At 43.4% G+C, this 20998-nt stretch overlaps 2 protein-coding genes and 1 long non-coding RNA gene across 6 annotated transcripts in view; 2 read left to right on the top strand and 1 right to left on the bottom strand.

The window, feature by feature from the left end:
• cbl (Cbl proto-oncogene, E3 ubiquitin protein ligase) overlaps positions 1-9917 on the bottom strand; it is a 42981-nt gene extending 33064 nt beyond the window's left edge. For both annotated transcript variants that reach the window (XM_062521782.1, XM_062521783.1), the window contains exons 1-2: positions 9162-9917; positions 4516-4763 (exon numbers count right to left, since the gene is read on the bottom strand). In XM_062521782.1, coding sequence (XP_062377766.1) covers positions 4516-4763; positions 9162-9308 — 395 coding nt within the window. In that variant the 5' untranslated portion in view covers positions 9309-9917. The remainder of the gene's footprint in view (positions 1-4515; positions 4764-9161) is intronic.
• Positions 7872-14056, top strand: drc12 (dynein regulatory complex subunit 12 homolog). 3 transcript variants are annotated; one of them, XM_062521784.1, is made up of 7 exons: positions 7872-8095; positions 10595-10766; positions 10942-11007; positions 11230-11349; positions 12498-12590; positions 12908-13038; positions 13769-14056. In XM_062521784.1, exons 2-7 carry the CDS (start codon positions 10712-10714, stop codon positions 13895-13897), a joined length of 594 nt encoding a protein of 197 aa, XP_062377768.1. In that variant the 5' UTR covers positions 7872-8095; positions 10595-10711; the 3' UTR covers positions 13898-14056. The 3 variants fall into 3 exon arrangements, with proteins under 3 accessions (XP_062377768.1, XP_062377769.1, XP_062377770.1); XM_062521785.1 differs by having other exon boundaries at positions 7872-8060; XM_062521786.1 differs by lacking the exon at positions 7872-8095 and adding an exon at positions 8370-8394.
• A 4042-nt stretch (positions 14057-18098) lies between these two features.
• LOC134066277 (uncharacterized) lies at positions 18099-19190 on the top strand. Its single transcript, XR_009936403.1, has 3 exons — positions 18099-18201; positions 18419-18554; positions 18824-19190. It is a non-coding gene; the product is annotated as an uncharacterized LOC134066277 (long non-coding RNA).
• Positions 19191-20998: the final 1808 nt, after the last annotated feature.

A 20998-nucleotide genomic window follows, 5' to 3' on the forward strand; every position in this document is an offset into this window, starting at 1 on the left:
GCTCAACTGCGTCTCAAACTGATTATCCCTTTCGTGCAGACCACAGAGACGTGCAGGCCTGTCTGGACCCATAAGTGCATATTTTCCACAACATTTTCAGTACTGCTGGACGAATACCTTACACGCCGTCTGAATACACAGCTTACTTTGGGGCGACCAAGCAGTGTATCTAGCTACGTCAACATAAGTCAAAGCCAATTTGTCACAGGCCGAAGACTGCATGGCCGCACACACATCTGTAATAAGCCATGTCTGCGTCATAATCCTGAGCATCAGGCCCAATGACATACATCTCATCACTCACTGCATTTCCATATGGGCTCACACGCACACATACACACTTTTGCTCACGTACACTCATACACCAACATGCATTCATATATAATACACACACACTAACACACGCACAACATACTCATACACAAGCATTCATTCATTCATATAGACTCATGCATGTTAATACACAGACATGCAAAAGCAATAACACACACACACACTTGTGCTAACATACTCATACACAAGCATTCATTCATTCATATAGACTCATGCATGTTAACACACAGACATGCAAAAGCAATAACACACACACACACACACACACAGACACACACACACACACTTTTCCCAGTGCAGATAAGACGGGCAGATAGGCAAATGTAACGGTCGTGCTGCCTGCGTGGGGGAATGCAGCAGGACCCGGCTGTGGTGTGCACTGCCACTGGGCAGCACCAACAGGGACTGCGAAGTCAGCCTGGCCCCTAGGCAGCCAAATTTAGCATCTGGCACAATGGGCTCAGTGCAAATAGGGAAGAGTCGGGGCAGAAGGGGCAGAAGAATGCGGCCGGACGGACGGTCGGTCGGTCGGTCGGTCACTCGGCCGACGGAGCAGAGTCGAGCGGCGGGGGCTAGCATGACTCTGCTAAAAGCAGGCGCGGAGAAGAGTGTGTGCGCGCGCACGTACGTGCGAGCTAGCGAGCTGCAACAGGACACCACTTCAAACGGGAAGTGATCAACATCTCACGATCATGGCAACATTTAGAACATCCAGAGCATCGACGTCCTCAGCTTCTCCTTGTTGGCCAGCATCAGAACAATCTCGCTCACACACACACACACACACACACAAATCAGCGCACCAACTTGGTAGATATTTTCAACCAACACACACATTCACACAGGACACACACGCATTCAATCACACGCATGAACAGCGAGCTCACCACTTCAAACGGGAAGTGATCAACATCTCACAACCACGGCAACATTCAGAACATTAACGTCTTCGGCTACACCGTGTTGGCCAGCATTAGAACAATCTCTCTCTCAAACACACTATCCAGAGCACATCAGTGCATCGACTTAGTAGATATTTTCAACACACACACACACACACACACACACACACTTCAGAGCACATCAGCGCACCGGCTTGGTAGATATTTTAAACACACACACACACACACACACCTTGCAAGACAAGAGGTCCGTTATCAGCACTTAACCTCAACCAGACAGTTCAGCAAAACGGTCAAGCAAGGATGGGTAACTGCCTGGACTCATATCAATCTGTTGCATGGCCACAACTTTGAATGAACAAATGGAGGGGGCAAGTAGCTCAGATGATCATCTCGCCTATAGTTCAATAAACAACCAGTTTTGGCATCCAATAGAGGGGACCTGTAGAACCTTACGGTTATGGTTATGCTACTTGCAGACGCCTTTGTCCAAAAACAATACAATAATTTAAAAAAATAAATGGGTCACTTCCACAAGCAACCTGAAAGTCTATGTGGTGCTGCTAATAGGCAACGTTTCATCTCCTCTCCTTTAACGTGATGACAACCAAGTCCCCCCCCCCCCCCCCACACCTTCACCCCACACCTTCACCCCACAGGCATCATAGGCATTTGCGTTTTTGGCTGGCAAGCCGTGGCCACCAGTGCTAAATCTCCCTGCAGGCTAGTAGAAGCCAGCTACGGGGACAACTTCCTAGACGGGGGGGGGGGATTATCTGTGCACACCATCTAAATTTGTCTTTAGTCAGTCAGAGAGTCGTTTTACAATTCAATCGGGCCTCGAGCCCGAGACTTAACTTAATTCCCCAGTAACGGAAAAGGACCTGTTAGGTGCTGCACCGCGGGCCTATTTTGGGCCAATGTTAAACAAACAGAAACTGCTAACTGTGCTGCACTGCGGTGCGGTGGGGTGCAAGTCCAGCAAGAGTGTCTCGAGCCTCGCAGCTACACTCATTTAGCTGTCAAAACAACTCCGACTGGTCTGCGTCTGTGAGAATCAGGAACAGGAAGTGCGTTTGCAGGAAGTGAGGCGCGCCAGTGCGGTGGACTGTGGGGTAACTCTGTGTAGACGCGCTCGCGTTGCTGGGAGGCTTACGGCTGGTAACCTCTCCTCTCTCTCGCCCACTCGTCACCAGCATCTCGTGAAGCCACAGACTTCTACATCCTCCACAACGCTGCCCCGCTTGACAAAGACACGACAAAGCTTAACTGACAGAGGGCATTAAGCACACCCAAATGTGCCGCCCGCCCACCGGCCCCACACTTAGGATTATGACTAACCAAATGTGATTTATATAGCTTTGGCCATTTGAATATTTCTATTTAAATGTGTCATGGGCAAAACGACGTGCCACATCCTCGTTCGTCTGGCTCGGAGCTGCCCCGGTATTTGCATCGAGCGCTATAGTGGGTGAAGATACTGAGCAGGTTAAACATCCTGACGGAACAGCTGGTGCAGACACGATGTGTCGTGTTGATCTGATATCTGCGTGCTGAACAGGAACCTGGTGAGGCAGCAGTGCTCGGTGGTGTGACACGGGGCTCAGCTACATGACATTTGCATCCTCGGTGTGCGCAGCATAAAGGGCTGCCGTATATAGATGCCTGGCTTTCGGTCGGCGCAAACTACACCTGAACTTTACCTGATCTTTAATCTGGCGCAAAAGGCAATACGAGAACGGGTCACATCACATGTACAGTCATTTCCCGCATATAAGCCACATTGTGTATAAGCCGCAGGACAGTGTTTTATGCAAGTTAAAAGACACAAAACCATATTAACAGCTCCCTTGTATTAACCTCATAGCTCATTGCATACATGTATATGTATGCAAAATCAATGTATAAGCCGCGGCTAATAGTCGGGAAATTACGGGTACTGGCCTCGCCTTGCACCCCCAAATGTGTTCACATGACCAACCACGGGGTTTACTGAGCAGCTTCCTTAGAGAGGGACAGTTCTGCTTTCGACACCCACGCACAACCTGACAGAACAAACGATGCTTCTGTAGTGTACAGTAGATCATTACACTCGGACGCAGTTAGCTTCCTCTTAGCAACAGGGAGGGACAATAGCTGATAGAGAAAACGACCAACTGTTTTCAAAAGTCAGATAGACCCTACCACTAAAAGTAAGGAATGCTATAAAGGCTACAGTACAAGCAAGACCCCTACGTAATTAAGAAGTCGTTTGCAGAGAGTACTTTTAAGGTCATATTACTGTTACCTAACTTTTACGACCGTTGTTGCATTGCTTGGATGTACGAGTGTTTTCTAAACAACATGAACTACTTCAGATGTTCCACTAAAGGGAGACAGCAGCCACCACAGAGATGCAATGATGCTCCTATTCCTGTACCAGATCTAGGGCAAGTAGACAGGTGCGGCCACAAGAGTCACATGGGTACCAACCGCTGGCTTCTTAGAAGCTCCGTCTTCCACGCCGGCTCTGGCTGCTCACAGCGCTGTACGGCGCGGCGCGGCGCTGAGCAGAGCTGCACCCTACTCTCTGCCAGATCATAAGCGGACGGGGCGCGCTGCGATGGCAGAACAGGTGCTGCTGCTAGCACAGTGGGGCTGAGCCACAAGAGCTAACAGGTAAAAAAACATCAACACGCAGCTGCTACTGGTTGAGTGCAGGCGAGCTGTTGTTACCGGCAGTGTGATGCAGCTGGAAAACCTCGCTGCATAGGAGTTGCTCAACAGACAAAACACTCGCACTCGCACTAGCAACTACAAGCTACAGTGCGCATCCACCTTCAAAAATGAGATCATGCCCAGCACTACTTAGCAAATGTGCTAGCATCCAGAGCTATTTCTCAGCTAAGCTTGTGCCAAAATCTTTATAGACAGTGAGACAGTGTCCACCACTATTTAACAGCTAAGCTCGTGTTCACAGCTATTTAGCTTGGGTCCACGGAAATTGAGGAACTGTGGTAGTGTCCGGAGCTATTTGGCAACAACAGCAGTGGTCAGATCTATAAAGTTTGGCCGTTGGCAAGTTTTTTTTATACACCTAATGCGGAAACTGTGAACAGAGCACAATGACCCAGCTCCCTTGCACAATAATATAGCATTGAGTGAAAGCTAAACGACAAATGCAAATACATACAGGGTACTTTAGCCTCCTTGAGAATACTGGTGCACAGAATGTCTGCTTGTTCCGTGTTGCATGTTGTACAATAGTAATAAGCATTTAGCTCATAGCTCTTGGGCTCACCTGGGCTGTGAATTCTCCTCGTACATGCGCTCTTTGCCTTCCTTGAAGAGGCTAATGGTCTGTTTGGTCTTCTTGGTCAGGTTCTCCATGAAGACGCGGAAGTACTCGTTGTCTCCCAGCGTCTCCATCTTGCCCTCGTAGCGGGACAGGATGGTGCGGAGGTGCTGGTAGGTATCCGGCAGAAGGTCCAGGATATACGGGGGACTATTCTTCAACGCTAACTTGGGATTCTGGCACAGTCGCACCACCTGAAGAAACACACACACACACACACACACACACACACAGAGAGAGAGAGAGAGAGAGAGAGAGCGCATTATTATTTCAGTACATCCACAACTCTAAAAACAAATGGACATTGGAGGCTGAATCAAATAGGGATTAGTTCTGGGTGAACCTGACTAAATGAAGCATGATAAAGCTTCTCTACCCGAGCCTCGTCTCCAAAATCCACTTATCACACAAACTCTTTGAATTTTGGCTTCATTTCTGCGTAAGATTATTCTGTCAAATGATTTCCACATTTTTGGTGCCCTGTCACGTCGAATGCAAGTTTTCTCTGTCAGATATAATAGCAGAGACTGTCAGAGAGAATAGGTTTGATGTCAACATCATTTTCACTCAGTGCTGACAACTCGGAAACTAGACTACATGACTGATTTCAGAGCCTGCAAACAAACTGACAAATCTATCCACCCATATGACTAATGTTCACTCTCTGCGGATCGTGATTCGGTACATGCTGGGACGGTAATGGCAGCTGGTTGAGGGGGTTTGAGAACACAACGGAGAGCTCTGTGGTTCTTCGTGTTTGTCGTTCTATTTTAAGCTGCCCAAACGCAACGAAAATGAGGCGTGAGCAGAATAGCCTACATGTCTGCTTTTCAACTTCCTGAAACACACCAAGCCAAGCACCACAGAGAATTGTCCGACAGGAACAACTCCACAAGCACACAAGACATCACTTTAAATTTACACATACAATACGTTTTCTGCCTGCAAGACAATTATCAATAGTATGACTTCAATACTATAGATTAGCATAGATTTAAAATAAATATTTCAAGAATCTTCAACAATAAACTGGTCTTTTAATTTTCTAAACTTTTCCTAAAAATTCTGTACATCAACCTATATTTTTGAACCTCCTACAGGAAATACAAGAAATAAATACCCGATTAATAATTTCCAATCCTATCATTTTTTAGTCAAACTCTTATCTAGAAATTAAAGCCTTGATCTTTAGCCTGGCTTAAAGTGGATATTTGTTCATATTTCACTAGCCCTTGAGAAAAGGTGCTGCAGTGTCTATTCTTTAGGAAGTGATAAACCAACGCTGTGGGCTGCAGCTACTCTGTGTGTGTGTGTGTGTGTGTGTGCATCTCTTGTGTTGTGAAAATCCATGAATAGCAGCACACTGAGCAAGTTTCTCTCTTGACTGGCTGTATGCGAGTGTGTGACTTAGCGCATGTCAGACATTTTGGTCATTTAGCTGACACATTTTTCCAAAGCAAGTTACAACAACCGAGGTACAATAAAGGTACAGTGCCATCGGATATTGCAGCGCAGCAATCAGTGAGGTCCAAGGATTGTAAAGATGAACAGCCTCCTCCCACAATGGCCTCCTCTCTCTGTGTGTGTGTGTGTGTGTGTGTGTGTGTGGGTGTGTACGTGTGTGTGTGTGTGTGTGTGGGTGTGTAGTAGTATGTGGGGGGCGTCATAATAAAGTCATATATAGTTGTATGCACAGCCAACACCCTTCCACTCTCCCCACAACAGCTCTCGCATGCAGCCTGCCAGACTCATGATAAGACAGTAGAGCACAGACGCTCAGGGAGTTATCAGCATGCCCACACACACACACACACACACACACACAAGTATGTGAGTGTGTGAGTGAGTGAGTGTGTGTGTATACGCACCAACGTACACACACACATGTCCCCAGAACACATAGCCTACATACGCACCAACGCAGAAACACACAAACATGATAAGATCACACTCACCAATTCTGAAATAAAGACAGTTTGCGGGAGGATGTCGGGGTTTTCTAAACTAGGCCTATATAATCTCTACATTTAACATGCAACAGACCAGACTGCACAGTGACACACAAACCCTCCTCAACACAACAGAGTGTGTGCAACAAGGAAACGGGACAACAGCCAAATGTTGGTAATAATTAAACTCTGCACTCTAGCACCGTAATTAAGTACTCAAACGATGTGGGAAGTTTGCGGGAAGTTTTTGATCAAGCCGTTCAGTTTGGTCTAAGACTAAAGAGTGTGGCTCTGTTCAAATGGTTCCTGGACTACAGAATGAGTGGTTCCGTCGAAGCCGGCTGTTTGGGCCTGGCACAAGGTTGGTTCTGACTATCTAGTCTATCTGCTGGAGCGGGGCTCTTGAGGTAGACCTGTGGTGATGACAGACACAGACACACAGACACACACAGACACACACAGACACACACAGACACACACAGACACACACGACAGCCGGCCACCATGGTTCAATCTCCTGCTGTGGTTCTTCATTCATCCGGCCTATAATTTAACTGCTATTTAAAAAGGTGGAGTAAAAATGAGTGACATCTTAACCCTTTCTGCTGTCAAACCGCCACTGCTGACTAACTGAGAGACTCAGATTGGGGTGTGGGGATGTGGAGAGAGGAAGCATAGCTGGAGATTTAACATTTGAGGCATTTTAGGAATCCCGAGAGGGAAAACCTCTATGTGCTAACTAAGCTCACCAATCTGAGTTGATGAAATAACGCGAGTCCTAAAAATGTGATCTGCCATGAAAAAAACAAAACAAAAAAATGTAATTAAAAAAAAAACCTAGACAGTGGTGTTCAAAGATACAGTACAAACACAGACAACCACCCCCCCTTCCCCCAACAACAAAAAAACATAACTCCAAGTGAAGTTAACATGCTCATCCATCTCCCTATGATAATAACTAGGCCCTATGAAGTCTGAGACATATGCAACATCTGTATTCCATGAGTGTGTTTAATTTCCATGCAAGAGCCAGAACCTGGCTCTCTGGGGAGACAGTGGTGACATCAGGGTCAGCCCAATCCTCTGCTCTGGCTGGTGGGAGCATTGCAACAGGCTTTACATGCAAAGAGCAGAGCCCCTCTCTTGTGCAAGCTCTTTTGGCGGCGCGGACATGCGTACACACACACACACACACACACACACACACACACACTCATACCCTTTCCTGCATCATGACTATATGCACATTAACACATCTAGAAGGTCGAGTAAAAAAGAGAAGTAGAACGATCTTAGCAGTTACTTCTGCTTTAACTTCGCGAAGAGGAAAAGTGTTCATATTTTGAGCCGCTGATGGGAAGGGAAGCACTGTAAAGGAAATTTGCTTATAGAGCTGATTAGGCATCACACTCTGTTTTTGAAGTCTCAGGTCAGAGATTGCAGATAAGGTGTACTGGTAAATTCGATTGGTCTTAAAAACCAGAAGGACGACAGCTGGTCCTCTTTGCTGTACATGGTGCAGTGGTGTGAATCTCACAGGAAGTGAGTTCGGCTGCATTTTTTTTTCTCTCGCTGAAGTAAGTTACTGCTCTGGCCTAGTGGCTGTCTTTCTGTCAAAAGGCCAGAGGTAATCTCAGGTATTTTTATCCGGATGACGTGTTCCATTAGGCCTACTCCAATTCACTGTTCAATTCAATACACTACTGTGCAACGTTTACAACCCAAATACAATTTGATGAGCACAATGGCAAACTTCAGCTTTCTCTGGTAGCCACCTTGCTGTAGTGTATGACCACTTACAACACAGGAAAAACACTAACTAGCTACTTCGTGTGAAATGTGAACAGTGTGAAATGTTATGCACGTCAATCTCACAGTAAGTATTTTGATCAGTTCGACACTTTGTTAGTTTAACTGACTTGTAATCAACACAGAGAACAGAAAGAGTACACAGTAGAGGTTAAGCAGGGCTTGCAAACGTCAGTGTAGTAAATAATTGTCAAACACTAGTGTGTAAGGTTACATTAAATCTGACCATCCTTAATGGGTGACTTCCTGCCAATGGATAATTACAGGTTTCTATGCAACATTCTCTGTTGGCGGTTTTAGCATTTTAATCTTCAATCACGAGTCGGACTCGGAGGCCTCGACCATTTAAATTCAATGTGCTTTTTTCCCCTCAAAGGCAGCTAACGTCAGTTAGCTAGCGAGCGAGCGAGCTGGCTAATAAGCCTGGCTAGTTTGCTAGCTACCGACAGACAAAAGCCCCAGAACTACCAAGTGAAAGCATATCGCCCCTAATGACAACTTCTCGCATCATTAAGGGAAGGGAGTTTATTGTGATTACAGTGGATACATCCCTAATGACACTGTATCGTGACTATTCAAATTAGCTAACGGGCTGAGGGTCGTCAGCTTGTCAGTCAGCTAGCTAGCAATCCAGCTAATTTTCTCCATCCTGCCATACTGCATGAATATCCCCCTGAAATGCTCACGGCACAAGGCCATTCGGCTATGCTAGCTAGGTGGAATGTGACAACTATGCTACTTAGCGATCAAGCTAACGAGGTAATAGGACCAATTCAGCTGGCCTTCAGTTTACGTTACTTCTAAGTAGCTTATTACTTCAAGTAGCCTACAAACCTTGTCCATTAGTTTCCAGCATTTCTCCACCGTTTTCTTGTCCACGGCCCCTGGTTGATGATGGGAGTGGTGGAGGTGATGGTGGGGCTGGAAAGCGTCCTTCATCATGCCAATAAGCCCCCCACCTTTCTTCAGATTTCCTGCCATATTACGGCTCCACAATAGCCGGCCAGAGCGACTGCTGAGGTAGGGGGCCTCCCTCCTCCCGCAGTCAGAGCAACAGTTCAGATCAACACCCCCCGGTGAGGACAGCGCCCGAATCAATGTCGAGCGAGGGTCCGTCGGGGGGAGAAAGGAGGTCTATCGAGGCAAGGCTCCCATTAACTCCCCGGGTTAGCCTGTATTTAGTGGCCGGCCTGACAGTAACGCCGCTTGAGGAATGCAACCAACTCACTCGAAGAAAATAAGCCACAAGACACCCTCGACGACCCAATATTTTCAACAATTTCTAGTTTCCTTAAGGGAGGTCGGTTTTCCAGCAAACGCGTACGTCTTCACCAGACAGCCCAGTATTAGCTAATTCTTTTCCTGCAGCTCTGGCCCCTCGTCTCGTCGTGTTCCTCGGACGGGAAGTTGTATGTAAGCCTGCGCGGCTGCAGAGCAGGCGACGCTAGAGAGAAGTGGAGCAAGAATAGCCACTGACGCTGGTAAACTGAAACGAATGTTTCTCTCTGCACAAACAGAACACATTTGTTAGCACAAGCAGAGGGGAAATAAGTAAATAAATAAATTAGGGGAAATAAACACCGCCTTCTATCTCCCCCTCCTGTGAACACGGCCCTTGCTCTTCCTGTTCGTCCCCTTCCGTTGCTAAGCCCGCCTCGCCCTCTCCGGTCAGAAACACCCACTCACAGCGCCCTGCCCTCCCCCATCTCCCACCACGCCCTCACGGTCCCTAAGATGCGCTACCATGGGATAAACGACAAGGACCAGCAGTCGTCCTGTCCACTTCTAGGATCAGGTTTACCAACGCAGTAAGCCTACATTCACATTAAATTGGTGCAATTCATACAATTCAAGCAGTCCTGAAATGGAAAAGCTTAAAAATTGAAAATGTTCTAGCCTAGGCCTGAACCTAATCCATCAAATATAGACCAATGACAGTTTCAAAAATTGTAGGCTATTGGCTGGATAAACTGGAGCTGTTTTTGTTAAACTGTCTGGAATGAGATCTTTCTTATTCATTGCATGTCATTGCATTTAAAAAGGCATTTCAAGAAAGATGGCCATGCCACTTTTGCCTTCTCTTGCAGGCATGCACATCATGGGTTAACAAAAGTCTTTTATTATAGGTGCAATCTAGGCTTCTTTACACCACCCTGTCCCATTCATTCAGAGCGTCCCTTGTCTCCATAACAACGTGTAGTGCTAGGCAATGATGCAAACCTTTAACAAGCAACAGTGACATGGCGCTCTCCCATTGCTGTGTACAGCTTTAGTCTCAGGCAAAATAGCCCTGTTCGAGAACTGATTGGTTGCCTCCCTACTGGTGGAGTGAGTGAGCCGACTAGCCTGCCCCCATTGTGCTGGACATTCCTCAGTTTACCAGCATGCCACCAAAAAAGAAGGGGAAAGAGAAGACGAAGAAGAAGCAGAACAATGAAGGTTTAGTTTTATATTTATTCATTTTCCTTAACCATTCCTTCACGTCTTAGCCTACTTTGTGAGCATATACTCTCTTTGCTCAATCAGTTAGGCTTTACTTGCTGCCTAGCCTACTTCTTTTCTGCCCAAATAGGCCTATATCGAACATGAAGCAAACCACAATGTATCTTTTTAGGAAATGAGTTGGAGGAGAAGTACAGGCGGAGCCTTCTGGATGTGTCTGTGCTTAAGGAACATCTTGGTAAGACATCCTCGCTGCATGCCATTGTTGGCTGTTCCATAATGCTGTGGAGATTCTCTCTCTAGATTCTCTCTCTATGCAATTAAATTGATCTGCTTCTATTGAACTTATTGACAGTACCTACAGTTACAGTAACTTCTGTGTGCTACTGTCAGTAAACTATTGTTGTCATTGCTGTTAGTGTTTTATATGTTTTTGTGCTGACGTGTTGGTGTTGTGCAGCTTTGAGGACAGATGTGGCTCTGCAGGCTCATTCCTCCAGGGAGGAGCTGAGGAGGCGACTGAGGCAGCTGGAGAGGGATCTCTCTCAGGAGAGAACGGACAAGAGGGATATCACAGCAGGTAAGAGGAAGCACACACACACACACACACACACACACACACACACACACACACACACTCACACACACACACATACACACACAACCCCCCCCACCCACACTCTAGCATCTCTAGCATGCATGTACAAGCACACACACCCTAACACACACACACACTTGCACACACATCACACAACCACACGTACACACACAACCCCCCCCCCACCCACACACGCACACACAGAGAGCTATCTCCAGCATGCATGCACAAGCACACACACACACACACACACACACTGGCTTGCACACACATCACACACATACGCACACAACTCCCCCCACACACACGCACACACACATGCGCGACAGACACACACACACATGTGTACAACAACCACACACAACACACACACACGCGCATGCATGCGAGTGTACAGGGGAGGTGTTTGATTATTTGCATATTACAGTGGCCATGAACCTTACTTTTACATGTGCTGATGTTAACTGTCATGTTAGACACTTACTTAGAGAGAGCGAGAGAGAGAGATAGAGAGAAAGTAGAGAGATTAATAGTATTGTATACACTGTACTCTGAGACAGAGAAACACCCTTACATCACCCAGCAACATTACAGTAAAAGCCACTTGACTAAACTCTCTGAAAAGGGATAAAAACATAAAATGTTCAGTCATGCTGGTGGTTTGGCATAATTGATGATACATTTATGCATGAACCATTATGTCCCATGAATAAACCCCGCAGTAATCAGAGGGGGCTGTCGCAGGCCATTTGCACATGGAAACATTTATAGTGCAAGCAGAACGGCAGAAGTGTGTTGAAATATATCAGCGCAACACTTGACAGTGGCGTATAAAAAGGACCATCAATCATTAAAGTGCTCAGCTAAGCTATGGCTCAGCTTGCAGTTTGTCTTCATGGGTTATGATGATCTGACACGCATTCAGGAAACACCAGCTCTTTTTTGATACACCCTCTGTAGGTTGAGTTTGCCTATGAGTGAGCTGCATTTTATTCCATTATTACTATTTCTTTCCAAGTTCCTTCTCCTCAGGCGGTTTTATTTTCTAAATTATGATTTGAGATTTGATAACATATCTCTGCACGGGAAATTGGTTTTTGAAATGAAGAGCTCCTTTTTATCGTTGTCAGATCTTAACCGCCGGCACAAGATAATGCAAACGGATATGGAGGCCAAAATTAGTCAACTGGAGATCAAGGTTATCGCTCTTCAGCAGCAACTGGGTAAGATAAGCGCTATGCTATGCTAGCATCTTATCTGCTGTCAGTATGAGAGCCCATCAGACCTGGTTCAGATGTGCAGCGCATCAAGCAGAACTGAACCAAACTGTTATGTAGAATAATTGTGCTTGATGCAAGTGAATGAGTGTATGAATGAGTGAGTGAGTGAGTGAGTGTGTGTGTGTGTGTGTGAGAGAGAGAGAGTGAGTGAGCAAGTATTATAAGTCAATAAGTGTGTGTGTGTGTGTGTGTGTGTGTGTGTGTGTGTCTGTGAGTGACTTCAGTGAATGAGTAATACTTTCTGTGTCTTTTCGCTTTAGCGTCGTGTCGTGGGGAACTGCAAGACAAGAGGGAAGCTCACACAGAGATGAAGGAAGAAAAAGAGGTCATTATCAGTGACCTGCAATGCAAGCTGGACAACATGGAGGTTGAATACGAGAAGATCCTACATGTACGTGCTTAAGAGTGGCTCTGCACCAATCCTGCAGGCTTCTGACATGCCATCTCTGCTGTCCCAGGGGAAAATAATTGTGTAAAATTGTAAAAGATGCATGTTATGTTTCATTATTCACAACATGCTATACTTTTTTCAGACATAGTCAGAAAGGCAACAGGAAAAGCAGAAACAGAAATTCTATTTTCATCTAAAACCCAAGCCACCGACACATCGGTTATAAATACATGTGTAATAGATATATTTGCCAACAGATGCACTACGTTTCCACAGCTATATCAGATGCTTTGAATGAAAATGACATAATGCAATACTTGGTATTTACCTCATTGTCACTCTTCAATGTACTGGGTATTTTAGAGCTGTAAAGCATGTGCAACGTATTTTAATATCAGTTTTCAATGTGCAAGATTCCATTAAAGTCTATCAGACCGCAGTGTATATCAGACAATGATGCTGGAGGGGTAGGCCTACCCACTGCATCGAAGAGACAAAAAGCATTCTGTTCCTGCATGGTAACAGAATACCTGCAAAGTTACAGGTATGCTGAAGTGGCAAAGACAAACGCTATTCTCTCTATTACAAGTCAGCGTACCATCAAAATGAGTTTGATGGCATTATTTGTATTCTATTGCTTTAAGGAGAAATGGCATGGTGGCCATGGTCCGTGTTTTAGTGGTCGGTCGCTGGTTGAGACGGTCTCATGCTATTCTCCCCTCTGTCTTAGGGAAGCCTGGACGGTCTCCTGACTCACCTGATGGAGGTGCGGGGCTCATGGGAGGAAGAGAGTGCCCACATCCACCAGGAGTTCAAGGACATCCTCAAGGACTTTGGGCTGAATCCACTTCAGGTCTAAAAAGGCTAGATGCAGTGTTTGTAGACATGTTGTCAAAAATAGCTTTCCCTTCCCCATATTTTCATGCTGGAACATTTCAGTGTAATATTACAACTTTAGATGGTGGGCTGTTTTTGACTGACACAACAATTATTTTATAATTTCAGAAAGAAATATAATAAACACATGTTTAATTTTTGTGGAGTGATGTTTTGACTTTTTAAACACTGGTTTTCAGATAGCTCATGTTGGTTAGATTTCACTCACACAAATAAACACACACATTGTTTTCAATATATGAAACTGAGATAAGAATAACATCAAATTGCACTGAAAAGAAATAGCAACCACATACTGTATTATTACTTCAGTGGAAATTAAAACAAGATAGTTAGGTAACGTCAGTCTTAAAAAAAACACAATTTGCTATTAATAAATTGTGGAAAATTTGGATTTTAAATAGCACTTCCAGAGGGAACAGAGATGCGCACTTTTAACCACCAAGTCAATAATATTCACCCATTAATATGATTTTAATGTCTCCTCTCTCAGGTAATTAAACATTTGCCATTGGGGTTTGAGTAATTTCCCTACTTATGGCCAATTACTGTAACATGAAGTCAAAAGCCCAATGTTCCCTCCCTCTGCTTGTCGTGGGTGCCATTCCTCTCTATAACCTCTGGGAGGCACTGTTGTTCCACCCTTCTCCTTTTCGGTTGTTGGGATTTGCAGGTAATAGACCTCTGAAGTTCACCTGCAAAAAAGCTGCAATCTTTGAGATCTGGTATTTTGCTATTTGTTCTTATGGGAAAATAAAATGGAGGTTGAATGATCACACCTCTTGTGGGGGCGAAGAAGTCTGAAATGCAGACATTCTGCTCAACACACTTTTGCCCTTTGCCTTTGAGTGGCTCCTGTAATCTTCAGTACATTAAGATGGCAAACTTTGATTTTTGCTACCCCAGAGTTAACTTGCAATTCAATCTTACAGCTTCAATTAACACCCGAATCTCCTTATATGGGCAAAGATGGCAGCTTTGGTTCTTTTTTTGTGGCCGGACTTCAGATGTCTATTGGAATTCTCAGTTCACCTCTGTCCTGCACTGCACCCTTTGGAGACCAATAAACAGGAAATAGACAGATGCAGCATTACCCCATTTATTAACTAATTGTTTGTGGAAAGGCCAGTTGTTTATCTCTGATGCAGTACATTGGTGTTTGCATTCTTTTCACTCCAGCTTGTTTGCACATGTTCACTCTTCTCAAAACCAGTCGTAGACTTCAAAGACTAGATAAGTGTTAGTGCATCTCAACCGCACCCACTGGACCTTGGCCTGCTTGGGCTGCTGCTTGGAAAGTATATCAGAGGAAGGAGGCAGATAGGGCATCAATTTCTATGTTATAAAGCACTACCACACATCAAAGACAACATCTAGTTGCATCATCCTAATTCATGCATCTCTGATGCAACCTCCCATTTCTCTCTTTCCCTTTCAGTCTCCGTTTGCTGTTAAAAAAACGGATAGCTTCTCCTTCTTTCTGCCCTCCTCTTTATCTGCCCCCCCACACCACACCACCCCACCCCCACCTCTCCCTCTCTCTCAGTCCTGTATCACTACGGTTGTTTTACTGTAGATGCATTTTTGTGGCCTCCTCTTGTGCTCAGTCAGGTTGCTGGGCGATCGAAGTCTGCCCATCTGAGTGGCATCGATCAGGGCAGGATGGCAAAGGAGAGGAGACAAACAGAGCCGCTGCTGCTGCTGTTGCCGCTTTGACTGTGTCAACAACGCCAAGATGTCTCATCTGATAGACTGACTCAAACCACACAGAGGATAAACAACAATGGACACGAGTCCCTTGGTGGACACCTGAAAAAAGCACAGAGCGGTAACAACACCACCAGCAACAACAAAACAGGCCTCAGCGGACAACCAGGTGCCAAATATCAATACAGCCTCTGCTGTCACTGTCAGATATATGTCTCTATCAACACTAGGCTTATATTTTGCTTGGTAGGGTTTCTGGTACACTGTAAAAAATGGCTGTGAAATTCACAGTTATTTACAGGAAATTTCACAGTAGCACTACTGTATATGCTTTTTACAGTAGAATGTTGTAAAATTTACAGTAACGCCCCTACAATTACAGTAGTCCAAGTGTTACTGTAGACATTACAGTAGTCAAAGCACTACTGTAAAACAAACACAGTATAGCCACTATAGTACTGTAAATAGTAAAGTAAACTACTGTATTTTTTCTTTTCAACAATTGGCCAGTAAGTTACTGTAAATACTACTGAAATCACAGTATTTAATTGGTTTTCATTTTACAGTGAATGCATAAAATACTGTAAATGGAAATGCGGTACCTTTACTGTAAAAAGTATTCACAGTAACTTGCTGGCAACAATTGGGCAGTAAGTTACTGTAAAACTACTGAAATCACAGTATTTAATTGGTTTTCATTTCACAGTGAATACATAAAATACTGTAAATGGAAATGCGGTACCTTTACTGTAAAAAGTATTCACAGTAACTTGCTGGCAACAATTGGGCAGTAAGTTACTGTAAAACTACTGAAATCACAGTATTTAATTGGTTTTCATTTCACAGTGAATACATAAAATACTGTAAATGGAAATGCGGTACCTTTACTGTAAACTACAATTACAGTAGTAAGTGTTACCGTAGAAATTACAGTAGTCAAAACACTACTGTAAACAAATCACTATAGCCACTAGTAGCCTAGGCTACTGTAAATAGTTAAGTAAACTAGCCTACTGTGTTTTCCCTTTTTTAATCTTATCTTTCTTTTAACTCATAATGACATACCAGAGACGGTTGAGAAAGTCAATTTGATGTCAAGAATTAAGGCTTTGATCACACTATTGAGCAAGCATAACACATTTCAGCCTAATAATTTTCCACGATTGTTTATAACGGCTGCTTATCGCCTCTTGATAAGCGCATGCGCACACGCAGTAATTCCCATCCCCCACCCCTGACTTTTCAACTCCAGCCAGAGTGACTTCGCTTCAACCGTCACTTTTCAACCATGAATCTGACTGCAATCTTCAACTCTGTACAAACATCATATTCAAGGTAAGAATTACAGTACTTTTGTATGCCAATTGAAAACGGGAATTTATTAGAAATGTATTGTTTTCACAATGAAATGTTAACCAAAGCCATTATTGTCATGTTAGAATCAGCATACAACATATCGATAGCTAGAACTAGCGAGCTAACGTCGCTAGCGTTAGCGATGTTAGCTGTTAATGTTAACTTTTCCAGTAACTAACTTAACCATCATGTGGGATTTTTCGAATGATAGTCAATATCCTATCTAGCAATAATTCAGTCTGATATGTCGTTATGAATGTAGAGTTTTAGTTTGAATGAAATATCAGACGCAAGTAGCTTAGCTTAAAGTGGCTGTTACCATGCAGGCTGAAGGCTGAAGTTAGCTAGCAGACAGACACAGGTGAAAGTTGTTAACGTTAGCAGCTAGTTAGTAACATTACTTTGCGAACTCCATGGGGCATGGGTAGTTAACATTAAACTTAATACATGTAGTGTTGATGCATAATATGTAGTGTTGCTATAACTGGAAAGAGGACCAGTAAAACAAATGAATGAAGTAGGCTGATGTGTAAGTTATCTCACCCCTAATTTAGGAACTGTAGTTTTGCATAGTCATGCTCATAGATCCGTCATATAGTGGATGTGAAAGGGGAGCATTTGGGGAATTTCAATTACCAGAAATATCATGCCGATAAGTAAAGGGATCTTTAGTTTGTGAAGGGTAGTGTTTGGCTAAATGGTATTCATTTTATAGCCTTTATTTGCCCAATGTTTGGTGACTTACATTGAGGCATGTGTTTATTTAAGATGCATGTGAGTGTAGTAGTGCTTCAGTGATGGTCTTTTCATGTTCTGTGTGTTTTGCAATGTATTAATTAATGTAAGCCTCTTTCTGTTCCCTCTGTTAGTAGGTGGTGTGAGGACTGCTGCCCTGAGAACGCTGTGTCAGAGACACTTAGGCTGTGTGCATTTTGGAATGTTCCAAATGTGTGTCACTTCCATAAGGAAGAAGTTCCAAGCCTACAAGTGAGTTCACTCACCAAATAGAGACACACGCATATAGCATTTAATATGTGTGCATGTACTGTATTTGTTTATCCCCTCCTTTCATGTGTCTGTTATGACTTTGTAGGCTCAACTGTCAACAACTGTCCAGGGCGAAGTCGGTCTACCCTGATGGCACTACCTGATGGCACTACCCTGATGATGTCTGTTAGCCATGGCTGCTGCCCTCAACATGGTGTAAGTGTTTGTGTTTTATTTATGTTCATAAATAAACTGATATCAAGAAGTAACATAGATGGTGACAAGGGTGGCAAGGGTGCCTCATGGCAAGGTAATTATCATTTCTATTTCTACATCTGATTGCCTTGCTTATTTTTTAAAGCTATGATTTGTTTTGTATGGCAATTGCTGTTTATTAACAAATCATATGGCAATTGCTGTTTATTCTTTTTAGGAGCCATCCAGAAGTCCCAGCCTGGAGCCAGAGGCTGCTATTGCAAGTCAGATGGGAGACGGCCTACAGTATGTTAGGCATCAGAAAAGTGGTGTACGCATGAAGGCAGAGTTGCCGCAGGCAATTATGAGATTAGGTATGATATCACATAGACATACTTCTGTTCAGAAGTGTAGGGTCACTTCGAAATGTCCCCTTAAAAAAAAAAAAACACTGGACATATCAAAGTGAACTCCCAAACTTTGCTATGGTGGTGTATTGTACACATCTGCATTACTTCTATCTATTGCACCTGACTAGTGTGGGTTTGCTTTTATTTGTCACACAACCGGAGTAGTTTGCATTAATTACTGTATATTCATGAACGGGGTCAATTGTAATGTATGCTTTCTTTCTCTTTTTCAGACACTTGACATTTACTGCGAAAGGTACCATCAGAGCACCTCTCCCTACCCTGCAGGATACCTATACCAGAAGAGTACAACAACGGCCCAAAAGTATTTCAAAAGACATTTCACGCTCTGACCACGGACTGTTTAAACCACTGAGGTCAAGCAGACGTCTCTGTTCCCACGTGGCAGACTGAGGGAACACCCACAAAACAGACTGGGGATGAGTTTCTTTACTCCGCATCCTGTACACACACAACTCCTTATACTACATTACATAGACTTGCCAGTTGCCATACTGCACTTACACACACTGCGCTTTTAACCCCCTTATCTGTGTCAAATCAGATAAGGTTGTGGTTGAATTCAAACCATGTCTACGGTTGTCTGTCAACATCCACTTAAGTCATACATTTGAAATGTCTTAAATAAATAACAAAAGTTAAAATTGTTTTATTGTCTGCAGTTAACTGAAATATTTTGGAATATGAGTTATTCTATTAATGATTGTTAATGTAAGTTCAATTGAATTCATAGTATTTAACTGACCTAGCTTCTACAGGAAAACAACCAATACTGTGAATACAACTAAAAAAAAAAAAAATCTTAATTTAAAATCAATTGTTTTTCACTTTACAGCAAATACATAAAATACTGTAAATGAAAATGCGGGACCTTTACTGTGAAAAGTATTCACAGTAACTTACTGGCAACAATTGGCCAGTAAGTTACCGTAAATGGAAATACAGTACCTTTACTGTAAAAGGTTTTCACAGTAACTTACTGGCAACAATTGGCCAGTAAGTTACTGTAAATGGAAATACAGTGCCTTAACTGTAAAAGGTATTCACAGTAACTTACTGGCAACAATTGGCCAGTAAGTTACTGTAAATGGAAATACAGCACCTTTACTGTAAAAGGTTTTCACAGTAACTTACTGGCAACAATTGGCCAGTAAGTTACTGTAAATACGACTGAAATCACAGTATTTAATTGTTTTTCATTTTACAGTGAATATATAAATACTGTAAATGGAAATACAGTACCTTTACTGTAAAAGGTATTCACAGTAACTTACTGGCCAATTGTTGCCAGTAAGTTACTGTAAATTTTACAGTAAATTTTTTACAGTGTAGGTTTATAGGTTTTTGATGGCTTGTGTTGTATTTGGTAGTGGTTTTGGTAGGTTTGTAGGTTTTTGGTGCTTGTATTGTATTTGGTAGTGGTTTTAGTAGGTTTATAGGTTTTTGATGGCTTGTGTTGAATTTGACAGTGGTTTTGGTAGGTTTATAGGTTTTTGATGACTTGTGTTGAATTTGGCAGTGGCTTTGGTAGGTTTATAGGTTTTGGATGGCTTGTGTTGAATTTGGTAAGGTTTTTGCTTACAGTATTTTTGTAGTACATAATTCTGCAAACACTCTGGCCAGTGTGTGAGCTGGTGCTGGTGATGCATGTGAGTCATGGTTAAGTAACCTGGTGAGTAAGGCAAGGTGTCAGTGTTATCTGATGTTCAGATAGAAACCTGCCAGCCAGTGCCACCCCAGCACTTTCTACAGCATTTCCCAGTCGAGTTGTGGAGGATTCGTCAGAGTGTTTTAAACATGTTTTTGGGTTGGAACCAACATATTTTGTACAATATAAAATCACACACATTTTACAGAAATCTAACGCATCCCCCATGTTCATGTAGAATGTAATAATGTGTCTTTCAGAAGCCAACCAAGAAATACTGAGGAATAAAATAGTAGATTCCATTCTTTCTGCCATTTTGCACTCTCTCCATCATGACTGCCTGCCTATTCTTCTGTCAGCCCTCTTGTGCTTTATAAAGAGTCCCCGAGTAACCTTTTATCTTGAACAATGTTCCAGAAGCACTTACCCCACCAATAAAATAACCAAGCTCACAAAAACACGAATTAGATAAAAAAAAACAAAAACATGGATGGCCTTTTCCTGAAGACTATGTCCACCAGAGACTTTAAAAGGAAGAACAGCATGTTATTTTAAGAAAGATCAAGATATCAGCACTGAACAATCTCCTCGAGTGCTCTTTTAGAGGAAATCAACAAAAAGAAACATACTATCACTATATAGTCAAAAATAAAAATCATATATTGATTCACTGGTATGGGTATTTTAAAACAGAGTGTCTATTTGCACCCCTGGTACAAATAGCCTTGGCCACACAGCT

Source organism: Sardina pilchardus, chromosome 19 (assembly GCF_963854185.1).
Source record: "Sardina pilchardus chromosome 19, fSarPil1.1, whole genome shotgun sequence".
Taxonomy (NCBI): Eukaryota; Metazoa; Chordata; class Actinopteri; order Clupeiformes; family Clupeidae; genus Sardina; species Sardina pilchardus.